Consider the following 15,359-nt stretch of genomic DNA (forward strand, 5'->3'; position numbering starts at 1 on the left):
TAATAATTAGTTTCTATTTCACTTAGTTCCACAGAAGTAAACATGAACAAACAAGAATTTTTTGTGATATTGGCCAAATATCATATATATTTTAAGTGTTAACATGGTGATTGCCACATTACCCAAATCTGGGTGACAGTTGTATTAACTCAGGGGCACCCAATCCACAGTGGATGATCAGTGTTTTAATGATTAATGATTATACTACAAAGATGCAAATATAATTTGTATCTCTGGAGAGCCAATATTATAGACGGATTCAGCATCTTAGCCAGAAAGAATCAAGTGCCTACTGTGTTTCCAGGGCTGAAATTTTTTAAAGAGATTAATATGTTAGACCAGCATTGTTCAACAGAACGTCTTCAGTGGAGGAAATGTCCTATATCTACCAAGTCCAGCTCAGTAGTTACAAGCCACATGTGACACTGAGCACTTGCATTGTAGCTAGTGCAACCAAGGAATTGAGTATTTTATTTAAGTTTACATAGCCACATAATGCAGCTTCAGAGCATTGTCATGTAAGGTTCGTCCAGTATAAAATAACCCATGTTCAAAGAAGGAAAGATTGGTTTGAGAAGCATTTGAGAAGAGAGATGCAGTGAGTTATTCTTTAGTTTAAACACAACTGAGAATAGACATTTACTTCTTTCCTTTGATTTATCCAAGTGGAAAAAATGAAGTTGTGTTTTTAAACATTAAGGAAAGTTAAAGGTGAAACCAAAACAAACTTTCCAATGTCTGTATTCATAGTAACATAATGTTGATTTTAAAGTCCACAGGAATCATAGGCTGCTTGCTTGATCAGAAATTGAGGACCTAATTTAAATCTAACTCATACCTAGTTAATGTGAACCCAGTTTGGCTTTGACATAGGAACCATCTGAAAAGCATGGGTCACTGTTTTAAGAAAGATTTAAAATGGATCTTACTAGTAATGAGTATCATCACAGATTTTAAGACCTAGCAACTTTAACCTCCAAAATATTTCTTCATTCCATCCCAATCTCTCAATTCCTTCTGTTGCCCATGGACTGTGGAAATAGCTTTCTAAATTGATCTCTCAGCCATAATTTGTCCTCCATTTCTCACCATGCAAATCTGAATACATTTCTTCTCTGCCTTCAGCCATTTAATAACTTTTCATCAGCTGAACAGGATAAAATTCAGTCTCCTCAGATTATGGTATTTAAGGCTTTCCATTATCATATCTCTCCAGTTTCATCCTTTAGCATTTCCCATCTCTTATGTCACTACAACACCATGTGTCCTCCACCCCTTCCCCTTCCCTCCTTACAGTCCATTTTATATTTATATATGCTTTTACTCATGAAGGTTCCTGCCTTAAGACTGCCAAAGCTTTCAGGCATTGCCTGCTTCAAGAAGCTTTCTCTCATCATCTACTTCAGGATGATGGCCTGTATTTTTCATTGCAATTGTTCATTCTGAGGAGCTTGTTTCTCCTATAGACATCAGAAATTTGACCTGGTCTAATTCATGGCTATATCCTTAGCATCTATCACTACTCCTGACATAATAGATCCTTAGTAAGTGTTTGATAACATAAACTGAATATTGCAACATGGCTATTAATATTAAACGTTTAATATAGTCAATGGTGCTATTTCAGGTATGCAATACAATATTCTCTGATAAATTGTACTATATAGTGAGGCAAAAATCCCATCTCCTTCTGCTCTGTTTGGCCCAACTTTAAGAGAAAATCACATACTTATCAGTCACAGCCTGACCAACCAACAGCAAATACAGTTGATTTCCTTTAGAACTCTGTACTGTTTGAAAGTTGTAGAAGGGATGGTTGACTTCATAACAGTAAAGGAGGATGCTAGAAGTGGTACAGCTGGCCCAGATCTGTGGCCACTGCGTCACACAAGGCCCTCATGGAAGGAATAGGGGACTGTCCACTCTTGTTGCAATCCCTACTCTGCACAGATATTACATTCTGTAATTTATAGTTCACAGAGTATGTCTCCATATATCCTTCCTTATTTATATATATTCATACTTGCATGAGGTCTCTTCTTCCTGGTTAAAAATTTTATTGATCGTGTCTAGCTTTCGAGGGACTTTAGAATATATTCTATTCATGTATCATGCAGCATGGTGTAATGTAGAATTCACTGGTCTCTAGTGAACATACAAAAGGTACAGTCTCTCATCTCCAGAAATTAAATAACCCCCTGAAAAGAAAGCACAGAGAAAAATGCTTCACACACAAATACATAATGTTACTACTTTACTTGAAATACTCTGCTGTATTTCAAGATTGAAGTATTTTGTTAGGCCCTGTAACCATAAAAATGCAGGGTTTTAAACTTTTTTTTTATAGTTCTGAGTTACAAAACAAGTCATTTTAGCACATTTCTCTTTGAAACTCTTATCTGTAATTTAGGTCATGTATTAAAGGTAAAGAAATGCCAAGCTCAAAGTGGTGATTTAATTTCTGATGTTGTAACTGCCTAAGTCTCAGTTTCTTCATGTTACTTGTCTGAGCTTGAGTATGTGTCACTTGTAAATGGTGTTTTTAGATTGCAGTTTGTGCTGGCTTAGATTCATTTTCATGTGAAGATTGTAGATTTGAACGTTTCATCCAAAATAGCCTTATGTAAGCGCGGAATATGCGGGTCTTCATAATCCTCTAGACATTAGAAATACAGTGTCCATGATCGCGTGCCACAGATTTACATGTTCAAAGTGTTAAATGTGTTAAGTGTTGGTGGAAATTGTGACTCTAAATTGTCAAGAATTTATGACAAAACTCGCGCCTATTGAAAAGCTGCTTTTTAATGTTGCTATTTAAGTGGAGTTTATATCTTAGTAGAATTGGAGTGAATTTTGTTTAGAGGATCAGATTACAGTTAAAGGGTAATCAAATATTTGTCAGACTTTTATACCTTGTATTCTAACCAAAAATTAGTATACTCTTAATTATGGTAAGATAATACTAGAAATTAAAAGATTATATTTAATTGTCAGAGCGTGTGTGATTACAGAGTCTCTATGACTAGACTTCTCTCCAGATGTGAATATTTTAAACCATTCTTCTTTAGTCCCTATTCTTCTCATTCTCTCACCACTATTCCACAAAATGCTTTTTTAGAGAGACTATATTCCTGTGTGTTTTATATGTTTATATACATGTATTCAGTTTGGTGCTGCTTTCCTGGTGACATGTATCCAGGCTAATTTCACTCTCCCACTTTTTCTTTTGCACTCACTAGTGTTTCTACAGTAAGATTCTTAACTACAACTTCATTTTCCACATCTAAAAACTAAGTACTTACAGGAAGTCAAAGAGAAGAACATCATCCAGTGAAATGAGGAGTAATCCTGAATGAACTCTAGTGCACTGATTTATATAACGTAGGTTTCATTTAAGTATTTGCTAGCTGAGAAAAGAAATTTGCAAAGCAGCAAGTTAGATACTGAGTCTAATTTTATCCCACAAAAGGCAAATAAATTCAGTTTTACAGTTGTAAAGTGACAGCTTAAAATTTTGCGATTACAATTTTAACATTGCAATGAAAGTGGCCACATGTGTATTTTGTAAAATGTGTATTTGAGTATTCTTAACAGATCCATTGCACATGATTCAAGAATTTTGGCATTCAAAAAACTTTGTAATATTCTATAAATACTTAGGAGCATCTCTTTGTTTAAAAAAAAGTTTAATACTTTCTAATTAAAATAATAATCAGCAAAGGTTAATCACTATATATAAAAATAGATGAAAAACAAATTTCTTCTGCATAGCACAGAGAACTATATTCAATATCTTATAATAACCTTTAATGAAAAGAATATGAAAGCGAATATGTGTACATATATATATGCATGACTGGGACATTATGCGTACACCAGAAATTGGCACATTGTAAGTGACTATACTTCAATTAAAAAGTAGAAGAAAATACAGCAATCATTAGGTTTTGTTGATGCTGAGAGATGGATATATATGAAGGCTTACTGTACTCTCTGTTTTTGTATCTAGAAGTTTGTGTAATAAAAAGTTGTGTGTGTTTTTAATCACTCAGTTAATACCACATTCCTGGGATCTGGACCAAATCTAAAGTGCTAGTATTATACATAAACATAGAATGAAACACATCTCTGTTGCCTAGATGCTCCAAAACAAAAAGCTGTTAGTAATGTTAGGACACCTTGTAAAAAATTAGGGATTACCCTTCTTTTGCAGACCAAAACAGGGGGAGAAAGTCACTGTATCTAGTTAGTGCCTTTTATATAGGTCATCTCAGAAAGTCAAGAAGTATTTCTGCTGAAATGATCTGTCAGCATGGAAAATGTGCCTCTCCATGTATACCAATGCAGATGCTCTTGATAAAGGACATGTGTTTTTATAATAATTCCTGAAACTGTTATATGTATTATTTAATTCAGAAATGGAAAGCTTACAAGGGCTTGTAAGCACAACTGAGTAGTAAATTTTGGCTGAGAACTTTAATCCGATTATAACCTTCTTATAAGCATGTCTGAGTAGTAGATATTGCCTGGGAACTTTAATCTGGTAATACTGCCATGCCATCACATGAAAGGAACATAGCTAACATTTTAAAAGATACATTCTGGGAAATCAAGCTCACAAAAGAGTTCCACCACTTTAATTAACATAGACACCCCATCTCTACCCCAGTCTAGAAGGAAAAAAACAGTCTTCCTACCCCCTAACTGCCCTGCCAGACTAGTCATCCAGTTCAACTTTCCAAAGTGCTTGTGCCCTATTAACTCTAAAATGGTAAAGCGTCACGAGGCAGTGTCCTCCCTCCCCCCAGGTGTGGTACTGAGAGCATTTACAGACCAGTAGTTCATCAAGGGAAGATGATTTATTGTTATATTTTTAAGAGGGGTTGTCAAAGTTACATTAATTTGTTTTAAGGGACCCAAGGATTGAAAGAAGTTTACTAGTGTTGTCAGAGTAAAGGAAACAAAATATAGGCAAGCAAAAGACAGGGAATATGGACTTGTGAAATAATATATAAGCAGTTAGAAAGCACCACCAAAGAGTGGAAATTAAAGTTAAAATGTATTTACTGTCTTACAGCCACTTTGCAGAAATAGCTATGAAATAGTTTCATGGGGTGTGAAATTGTTACTGCGTGGCATAACATCCAAGTGACTGAAGTTCTGTATCTACTAAATAGGTTTATTGCAACTTCCGACTTTTCTTCGGGAGGTAGAACCATATTACCTCCATATGTTTGTGTCTTCTCCTTGGCCTTGATGGTTTTACTGTCCTGTACGTTACAATGCCAAGTTTGTCGTTTGGTGAAGTTACCTTGGGAAAACCCCTCTAAACTTTAGCATGAAGGTTCGATACAATAAAACAAAAAGTTCTTTGGTGCCCCTAGAAAATAGCAGTTCTTACATAACCACTTAACCGTGTTCATTAAATTTAAATAGTACTACATAAAACTGTTGTTTGATGTCTTCTACAATCCTTTCAAATCACATTCATCTTAAACCAGGGGAGTTTTTAAAAATTATTTTACCATGAGACATCCCTGTGGTAGAATGGAATCTTTTTTTTTTTTAAGTGCTGGTAAATACTTGGATTTTCAGTTCCAAAACTTTTAATTAATCATAGTGTTATGTGATAACTCATGTTCACTGTATACAAAGCTGGACAAAACAGGAGTCTGCTGTATTATGTCTACTTCTCCAGGTAAACACTGTTAGAAGAACGGTATGTAATTGCCTCTCTGTCAAGTCCATGGCCAGTCATTTATCCTTGTGCTTCTCCCAGTGTGACTCCTGTCCTTCATCTCAGCATGACCTCCCAGTTTTTCCAGCCCATCATTTCTGTCCTAGTTCCACAAGCCTGTTTTCTGTGTTGCTATTTAGCTATTTCTTTCATTCATTCATTCATTCATCTCTTTTTCTTTTAACAATCTCTATTAAGTGCCTTCTAGCACAAGGGAATAATTCATTTTGTCCTCAAGTTTGGAAACTAGTGAAAAAGAAACCCTTATATACCTCGACAGTCTGCCACCAGACATCCCATGTCACTCCTCCAGTCTAGGTATTTCCCATGGTCTGCTTTCTCTAGTGCCAAGAAAAAGCCACAGAACCATTCTGATTGGCTCTAGTAAAATACATACATTCTAGTCTAATCTAAACTCTCATGGTTACATAAAAGCTTTCATGTGTTTTTTGCTGACTCTTCTCGTATTCTTCACAGCAGAATTTCTTTACTCTTCTAAGAAAGTGATTTACTTTTTATTACCAGGAGTACAGCAACTTTCTGATATGAGTATCTTGGGATTCCCTCTGTATTTTCACTTTTTCCTTTGTTCATCACTTCTGTCTCTTAAGAAAGTTTCTTCCTCCTTGCCAAATTAACCATCCCATGTATGTTGGGTTTTTTCCATCTCCTCTTGCTTCCATCACATTTTTTATCAGTTTTCCCCACTATCATTTGCAATCTCCTCCAGTCTACAGGCTTATTATCCACTGCCTAAAATCATTCTCAGACATTCCACCCTGCCCAAAAGACCCTGATAACTCATTTAGTCTACTTTAAGAAAAAATCTTTTTCCTTTCTCAAACCCTCAAACTTCTTGAAAGAATACTGTTACTCATTATCTCTATTTCCTACCATCTAGTCTGATTTGGCCTGTGACCTGTCTGAACAATGAAGGTCATCAGTGACCCTTGTGCATCACTTGTATTCATCTTTTCACTCATTTCATATTCATTCAGAAAATATTTTGTGCTTGCTATGCATCAGACACTTGCCACATACTCGAGGTACATCTAAAAAAGACACAGTCCTTTTTGTCAGAGTTTATTGTTTAGGTAGAGGAAACAAGTGGAGAGAGAACTATTAGACCGTGGAAGACTCACAGTTAGTTAAGCATAGACAATATGAAAATAAAAGAAGCAGTGCCTTCCTCAGCCTTTAGGTAATCACGAACGCTTTGGTGGACATGAAAGTTTGTTTGTTTTCCTTTAAGGCTTCTCTTAAAGGGAAAAGAAAAAATATTCTAAAGAAAAGGGAGGAACAGCATTCCTAGCAGGGAGAGTATCTCAGGAAAGAATCTAAACGTTAATATGCCTTTAGTTATCTGTAAATCCAGTTACATGAGTGCAGAATTGGTCTGGAGAAGTGGATGGTGTTGGTGTCATGGAACAAAGGTTCTACTTGGATTGAGTTTTTAAAGTTCTGTTTCAATGTTTGTGTATCCATGTGGTTTGGGGGGGGTGGGGAAGAGAGTTCTGTACTTTTCATCTGATTTTAACAAGTAAGAATCTATGACTTCACACTATGGAGAGCCATTGCTATAAATGCAGTCAGGAACCAGCTTGTGAAAGGCTTTGAATACTAAGCTAAGGAGATTCTAAACTGTATCTTGAAGATTCTAGTTTAAGAAATACAGCATGATGCTCAGATTTTCATTTCTGGGAAGTCTACTCTCTGTGATGTGAACTGAGATGAGCAAGACTGCAGAAAGGGGAATCTGGGACACGTGAAATAGTCCAGATGTGAGGTAAATAGTCATCTGTGATAGCGATCGTGAGCACTAAGAAGGGGTGAGTCAGAAACGTTGAGAAGGTAGAATTTAGACTTTAGTGGGGTTCTGCCCCCCTTGTGCAGAGCACGCACTGCCCAACCCTACACAGTCCCTCACCCCCCACTCCCAGTGCTTGCTCATCTCATTCTGGTGGAACTAAGTGTTCAGCTTAAGTATTTTGTACTTCTGCATTTTAAATTATTTGAGCTTGGGACTGTGTCTTTGGATTTTCCATCCCTATTATAGCACCTAACAGAATTACACAGAGTAAGCATTCAAAAACTGCTTGTTAAGGATGATGTTTTATAGCAACCACTCTGTTCTAAGAGCTTTGCATACGTTAATTCATTTAATTCTCAGAACAAGCCTATGAGATGCACACTATTGTTACCTTCCTAAAGTCATGCACCTAGCAGGTAGCGGAGCTGAAATTCAAACCCAGGCAATCTGGCTTCAGAGTCTAAGCTCTTAACCAGTATGCCAAACCACTTCAAAATTGTAGTCACATTTCTGAATACCATCCAGCAATTAGTAAATTTAAAGCAATATATAAAATGTCCTCATCTCACGGGAATAAATATAACATTTGATTTGATTTGTGTGGAACAGCTAATGACTTTGTTTTCTAATGTTTTTGTTTTAATCCTTCTAGAACCAGTTCGAAGGTACAAAGCTTACCACAGTGACATCTTCAGTACCTCCAGTGAAAGTCCATCTATTATTTCCTCTGAATCAGATTTCAGACAAGGTGAGAGGCACTCAGACAAGCAAAATGGTCTTAAGAAACCGTGATTGCTCTTCTCTTCTGGTAGTGTTGAGATATAAGATGTCAAAGGAATAATTCCACAGAAGATTTTAAAATTATAAAAAGTTGCCAGTTAACCATTTTAATAGTTTTATAGGAGCTTAATAGCAGTTTTATCAAACAGCAGTATAGTCATTTTCATAACAGAGGGAATAATTCATTGTTTTCAAAAATAACATGACTTACCTCTAAAGAGTTTAATGACATTCTGTCATTAATTTGGTTATATGAATATGATTTGTAAAACTTATCTTATGTATCTGCTAAATGCTTGAGTTTTAAATAAGATTACTTCATATTTTTATACTTGTGCTATTCCTTTTTCATTCACAATTAGTGAGAAAAAGTGAAGCTTCAAAGAGATTTGAGTCCAACAGCGGCCTCCCAGGGGTAGATGAAAGCTCAGGTCAAGGCCAGTCACAGAGACCAAGGTATGCAACATGAAAAGATGATAATATATTTCCAGTGACAGGTTTTGTTTTCTTTGTGAGAATCAAGAATTTTTTTTTAATTATCCTCTTCCCTTTATTTTCTACATTTTTCTTTTCCTTTCCCTCCTCTTTACATTCTTACAAATCCATTCAATTATGTAAAAGGTTTTTGGAGTGGTTTGAGTTATTGGAATCCTTTAAATTTAGAACTGACTCTGATTATTTATAGTTTGTGCTTGGTTTTTAAAATTGTCAATCTGAATATAAAATAACTTATTAACAGTAAGCAAGTTCTGGAGGCATGGCATTAAACATCTGTGAGAAGATAGTAAACTTTGATTTCTCAGAGCAAGGTTGAATGGGTCCAACAAGCAGGCTTTCAGTGAGTATTATTTGTTGAATGAATAATTAGTAGGTTACTACTAAGTAACCTATTATGTAAAAAGTTAATTTTTCACTACATCTTTCCTGGCTTAAAAGAGGTTATCTTGTACTTTTTTTAAAAGCCCAGTTTGGGCTGTCTAGAGTTCATTTTCATACTAAAATCCTCAGCTTTCTTTTAAGGTGCTGGGTATTATTCTTAGGCTAGGGTTGGGATGGTGGTATTATAGCTATGGATTGATTTACTTGTTTGAACTGAAAAGTGTCAAATCAGCAGTGAATATATTGATGTGTATCTTTTCCATGTGTGCACAGGTCCCTTACATAAACAAAAGCACGTTGTCAATGTTAAGCATTAATTTGAAATTTGTAATGTGATAGTAAAGAACCAGAGGTTGCTTCAGACTTTACTCCCTTTTAAATTTGATATCTCACTTCATTTCAATTCAAGTGCCATTATATACAAAAGAATCATCTGGACAATAACAAAAACTTGCCCTTTAGCTAATTAATTCCGGCAGACACTGTTTCACACCCGTAAACTATTAATAGACCAGGTAACCCTAGCCATGTGATTAAAGCAGACAGTTTATCCAGGGTTTAGACTCCAAGTAATTAAATACATTGCACTAAAATTATTCCTTAATGTTTGAATTTTTATTAAATTGATGTCTTTTCTCTTCTCCCTTGTTCCTTTTAATATAGTCCCTGATACTTTTCTTTGAGGAGCACTCTAATAAGAATTCATTTACCTAAATTTCATTACCTTATATTTGCATAATAGCATTTTATATTACTATGACCCCATTCAGTAATCATAATTGTGATGACCCCATTTTGGTAATTTTGGCCAAAAAGGTAAGAGACAAAGACAGATCTGTGATTGATATTAACATGGTTCTGTTAAAGAAGTTAAAACTATCTGGGGATGACCAGCACTAAGAAACAAATGTTGAGTTGCACTACGCTCTGTGTGGGACCGAGGAAGTCACTCTTCTCTACATGTGTAATTTGGAGAAAACATAAATTGTTACTGTGATGCCCTTTTAGCTTAACCAAAAGCAGGAGTAGAGAGAACAACTGGAACAGTTTCTGGGATTATGTGCTATAATTGATTGATTTTATAGTCAGTTTGCTAGTTATTTAAAAGCATATTCCTCCAAACAAAACTAAATCATTTTGTGAGTCTTATTTCAATTTTCTTGATAATATATGAAAAGTGTCAGAGTTATGACAGAATCTTAGTTTTGACTGTTTATGGGTTCTATTTTAGGTAACATTAAGGCCTTAGCTCATCAAGTCGTGTTTTAGTATTAAGCTACCTTGTATTTCACACTTTCAGAGGGAAAAAAACACAACGTGGTATTCATGGCATCTGCATTAGATAAAGGTATAGGTGAAAGAAAAATACTTCAAGGAGAAGGAGGTTGTATTTGTTACATTTAATGTAAGATGCTAAACTCTGCTTCTTTTAGACTGTCCCATCTCTTTCCTGCCCAAGGAAAAACACATTAAAGTCTAAATTCCTTATTCAAGTGCAGAGTTTTCTGCATGTGGACAAAGGCTTCCGATAATATCCTTAACATGCTAGTACATAGTCAGGAGGTTCTGTTTGTTCTTTAGGTCGCATATTTGTGAGAGCTATAAATAGTTCTGTATTTAGACATGTTGCATGCTTCTTTATAAAAATTTCCATTCCCTTTAGCTAGAATGAAATGGAAAAATAGATCCAAACAGCGCTATTGATTTGTATCATAGCGGGTGGGGGGAAAGTAACAGGAAATTATGAGTCAGATACAGCAGAATGAGTAATTTTGGGATTTTGAGCTATCAAACATGTCTTTCAGTGACCAAAAAAGATGTTCAAAGCTGTTTCCCAAGGAGCATCTCTAAGGTTTTTTTCTGTGTTAACTTTTGAAGTACAGTTTAGGTGCAATTCCCACGGTTTCTGTGCGTGTTTGCTTGATGAGGTGACCTTTTTCTCCTGACTCAAAAGAACCTATTTATTCATTCCTAAATCACCTAGATTTCTTTAGTTTTTTGTTTGTTTTGTTTTTGTTTTGTCTTTCAAAATTTTCAGTCTTCTACCAGATATAGTGTTGGGATAGATAAAGTGATAAACATTTTTGCTCCCTATTTGTAGCTCTGGTAATAAATGATTTGAACAGAAAGACTAATATATTTGATGAAAGCAGCAAATATGAGTTAAAATATATAGATTCAAATTCTTATCATTATCCTTGACCCCCATTAAGTGAGAGGGAGCCATAAAATTATGTTCAATCATTCACTCAACAAATGTTTATTGAGTACCTACCGTGTACTGGGTACCTCTAGGTACTGGGACTTTATCGGGCTGAGGGATAGCCACTAAGTCACTAAAAACCGAGTAAGTAATGCGCCATCAGTTAGTGACGGTGCTTTGAGGAAAAATGAAGCAGGAATAGAGAAGGAACAGAGACTACAGGGCTGGGACGTCCAAGTTCTGTCTTACATAGGGAGGGTGATCAGAGAGGGCTTCTCTCCCAAGGGATGACATTGGAACAGAAAACTCTTTGAAATGAGGAAGTAAAATGTCGAGATATCAGGGGGAAGAGGGTTCCAGTCAAAAGGAACAGCAAGTGCAGAGGCCCTGAGGTGTGGGAGATGTGTGGCACGTTGAGGAATGGCAGGAAAGGCCATGTGGCTGCAGCAGAGTGAGGGAAAGGCAGAGTGGATGGTAACCAGGACCCAAATCATGTCAGACCTGGGAAGCTAACGGGAGCACTTTGGATGTTCTAAGTATAATGGGAAGCCATTGGATGAAAGCGTACGGAGCCATGATCTGATTTAAATTGTAATGGGATTACTCTGACCTGTTCTGAGAAGAACAGATTACAGGAGTAAAAGACCAGTGAGGAGGCAATGACACTCCTCCATTTGAGATGCATGCAGCACAGACTAGGTTGCTAGTGGCAGAGAAGGGTCAGATATAGACATCTTCAAGGTTGTGCCTTCAGGATTTGCTGCTTGTTCAGATATGGCATTTGTAAGAAAGAGGAGTCAAGAATGACTCTAAGTTGTGTCCTAAGCAACTGGTGAGTGATTGAGAAAAAGTTGGATATAAGGAGAAAGCATCAAGAATTTGGTTTTAGACATGTTAGGCTAAAGATGCGTATTAAGACCCACGTATAACACTCACCTAGGCAGGTGAGTAGATTTAGAATTCGGAGAGAGCCTGGAGTTATAGGCATACATAAGACAGTTAAGGTCATGTGACTACATGAGATCAGGTATGTATGAAGTGTATATGGAGACTAGAAAAATCTGGAGGTCTGTGCACTGTTATAGTCTCACATTAGGAGATTAGACATGAAGCAGGACCCCACAAAAGAGATTAAGAAAGAGGAGCCAGTGAAATAGAAGGAAAATAAAAAGAGCATGGTTTCCCAGAAGTCAGATGTTCCAAGAAGAGGAGGGATTGAGCAGCTATGTTATGTGATGCTTAGTGATCAAGTAAAATGAAAATTGAGAATTATCCTTTAGCTTTGATAAAAACACAGAGAGCAGTCATTTTTGTGATCAGTGTTGGTAGAATAGTAGGGACTCACACTATTGATCTGAGTCCAAGAGCAGTGAGAGAGGAAGTGGAGATAAAATTTAAATGACAGTTTTAAAGAGATTTACTCTAAAAGACAACAGAAAAAATGGGATAGAATCTGAAAGGAAGTGTGGAACCAAAGGAGGATTTTTGTTGTTGTTGTTCTAAGTAGAAAATAGTACAGCGTGTCTCTATGCTAATGAGAAAAACCCAGTGTATAAGCTTCTTGATGCATGTGAGAGGGTAATTGCAGGAGCGAAGTCTTTGGGCAGGGAGAGCAGTGGAATCTCCATGCATACTGGAGGTTTGCGGCCTGGGTGAGTGTGCAGAGGTGTAACAGAAGAGACAGCAGAACATATGGATGTAGATTTGGGAAGTCTGGTAGCAGAAGGATAAGGAAGTTATTTCCTGATTACTTCTTATTTCACCAAGAAAACTGAGGAAGAGTCATCAGTTGTGAGAGGACAAGGGAGAAAGTACTGGAATTTTGAATAAAATAGATAAACAACAAGATTCTTCTGTACAGCACAGGGAACTATATTCAATATCTTGTAGTAATCTATAATGAAAAAGAACATGAAAAGGAATATATATATATGTATATGTATGACTGAACTAATATGCTGTAGACCAGAAATTGATGCAACATTGTAAACTGAGTATACTTCAGTTTAAAAAAAAAAAAAAAGTATGGGAGCTTTGAAAGGAAAAGAGAAGGAGGAAAATATAAAATAGTTCTCTTAAGAAAATGAATCACCAGGCAGTGTTGAGAGCTCAGTGGGGTCAGTCAGCATGGTTCTGCAGTTTCATGAGAGTAGAGGTTGAATGCAAAAGAGTGATTTTAACGATGGCCCTTAGAATTCAAGCAATGTTAAGGCAAGAGAGGATTAACAGAGAGCAAGTGGTCAGGTCAGTGGATTAAAATTCCTGATAGAGTCGATGAATTATTTGAAGGAGAGTGTTAGAGGAAGTGAGCTAGAAAAAAACAAAGAGATTAGATGGAGAGGGTGTTGGACAATAGAAATAAGACATTTTAGAGGTGGTGCAGTTATTGCTAATAGCCAGCATGACCCTTGGAGTCGATTGCCAGCCGAGGCAGAGGAGGCCAGAGTGTTGGAGGACCCCTCAGTCCCTGTAACACCACCATGAATGATGACAGCAGTAGTGGTGGAGGAGGCTGAGTCAGACACTTAAATCTTGAATGAATAAGGGGAAATTGACCAATAGGACAATGTCTAGAACAAAGCAGAGCAGTGGATGGTATGGTTTTATAGCATGCACTTCAGGGAAGCTGGGGCTAGTGGAGGAGGGGTCAGTAATGATCTGGAAGCTGAAGTAAAAATTAAGGGGAGTCTGTATTGCTTGTCCAGGCCCATGGGTGCAGGATTATGAGAATAGAACAGCCCTTATCTGAGAGAACTGTGGGGGGAGCAGTTTTCAGAAGATGCTGAAATGTTCAGAGAAGAGGTGAAAGATATAAATCTAACTACTGAAAACAGGACACCCCACTATAAACATATTAACAGTAGCACTGAAATGTTACTGCAAGGGTTCTTCTGAGATGAAAAAAGGAAATCTGTTAAAAACCTAACCAGGTTTTTTCTTGATTAGACTTAAAATAATTGTTTTCTTCCCAACCCTCTTTTCTTTTCTGTATGGCAGACAATATGAAACACCCCTTGAAGGCAACTTAATTAATCAGGAGATCATGCTGAAACGACAAGAAGAAGAAATGATGCAGCTGCAAGCCAGAATGGCCCTTAGACAGTCCCGGTTGAGCCTGTATCCGGGAGACACGATCAAAGCTTCCATGCTTGACATCACCAGGGATCCCTTAAGAGAAATGGCCCTGGAAACAGCCATGACCCAAAGGAAACTGAGGGTAAGTTGACTCTCGGGTTACTGCATCTAAACTTTGTCTCATGGGGAGTTGTTAGGCAAAGTACTTTAAAAAATTCTGTGGGTATCCTAAAGTTGCCTGTAGGCGAAATTAAAATCTCATATTAGTTTCCATTGGTGTTAAATATCTTGTTGGTTGATATCAAAATAAACATTAGCTATTTTCATGATTTCATTTTTAAAATAACATTAGATAGATTCAGGGCATCTTAACTGTATATTTTAAAAGTATGTTCATGATCCTTGAAGTCAACCGGCTTTATTCAGTATTGCAGGGGATTATTTTTTAATATTAAGAAATGTATTCCCCCACAAACCATGAAGATCAGAGACAGAGAGTTCAAGGATGGTTCAGAAGCTCAAGAATGCTGTCAAGTGCATTCCATCTTTCTGCCCTGCCATTCTCAGAATTTTGGCAGTAGTTATCTTTGTGGTTAAAAGAAGACTGCTTTAGCTCCAAGCATCGTATCCTCACATTACAATACCCAAAGACAGGAAGGAACAAAACTGCATCTTATATCTGTGGGGGATTTTTCTTTTATGTGTTTAGTTGGTTTATATTTCTTAAACATATATCCTTTATACTTTAAGCACACAATGAATATAGTCTTTTCTCATGTAAAATATCCTGAACATTTTACAACTTTTATGATGTTAAGGGCTGTAAAGTACTCCATTATGTGATTTTACTATGTACCATAATGTATTTAATCAGT

General features: G+C 36.5%; 1 protein-coding gene across 11 annotated transcripts in view; it reads left to right on the forward strand.

Annotated features, from left to right (window-relative positions):
• Nucleotides 1-15,359, forward strand: part of PTPN13 (protein tyrosine phosphatase non-receptor type 13) — a 179,621-nt gene that overhangs the window by 90,353 nt on the left and 73,909 nt on the right. For all 11 annotated transcript variants that reach the window (XM_064486104.1, XM_064486111.1, XM_010983122.3 and 8 more), the window contains 3 exons: nt 8,200-8,295; nt 8,690-8,783; nt 14,407-14,626. In XM_064486104.1, the coding sequence (XP_064342174.1) occupies nt 8,200-8,295; nt 8,690-8,783; nt 14,407-14,626 (410 nt within the window). The remainder of the gene's footprint in view (nt 1-8,199; nt 8,296-8,689; nt 8,784-14,406; nt 14,627-15,359) is intronic.

This window comes from Camelus dromedarius, chromosome 1 (assembly GCF_036321535.1).
Source record: "Camelus dromedarius isolate mCamDro1 chromosome 1, mCamDro1.pat, whole genome shotgun sequence".
NCBI lineage: Eukaryota > Metazoa > Chordata > Mammalia > Artiodactyla > Camelidae > Camelus > Camelus dromedarius.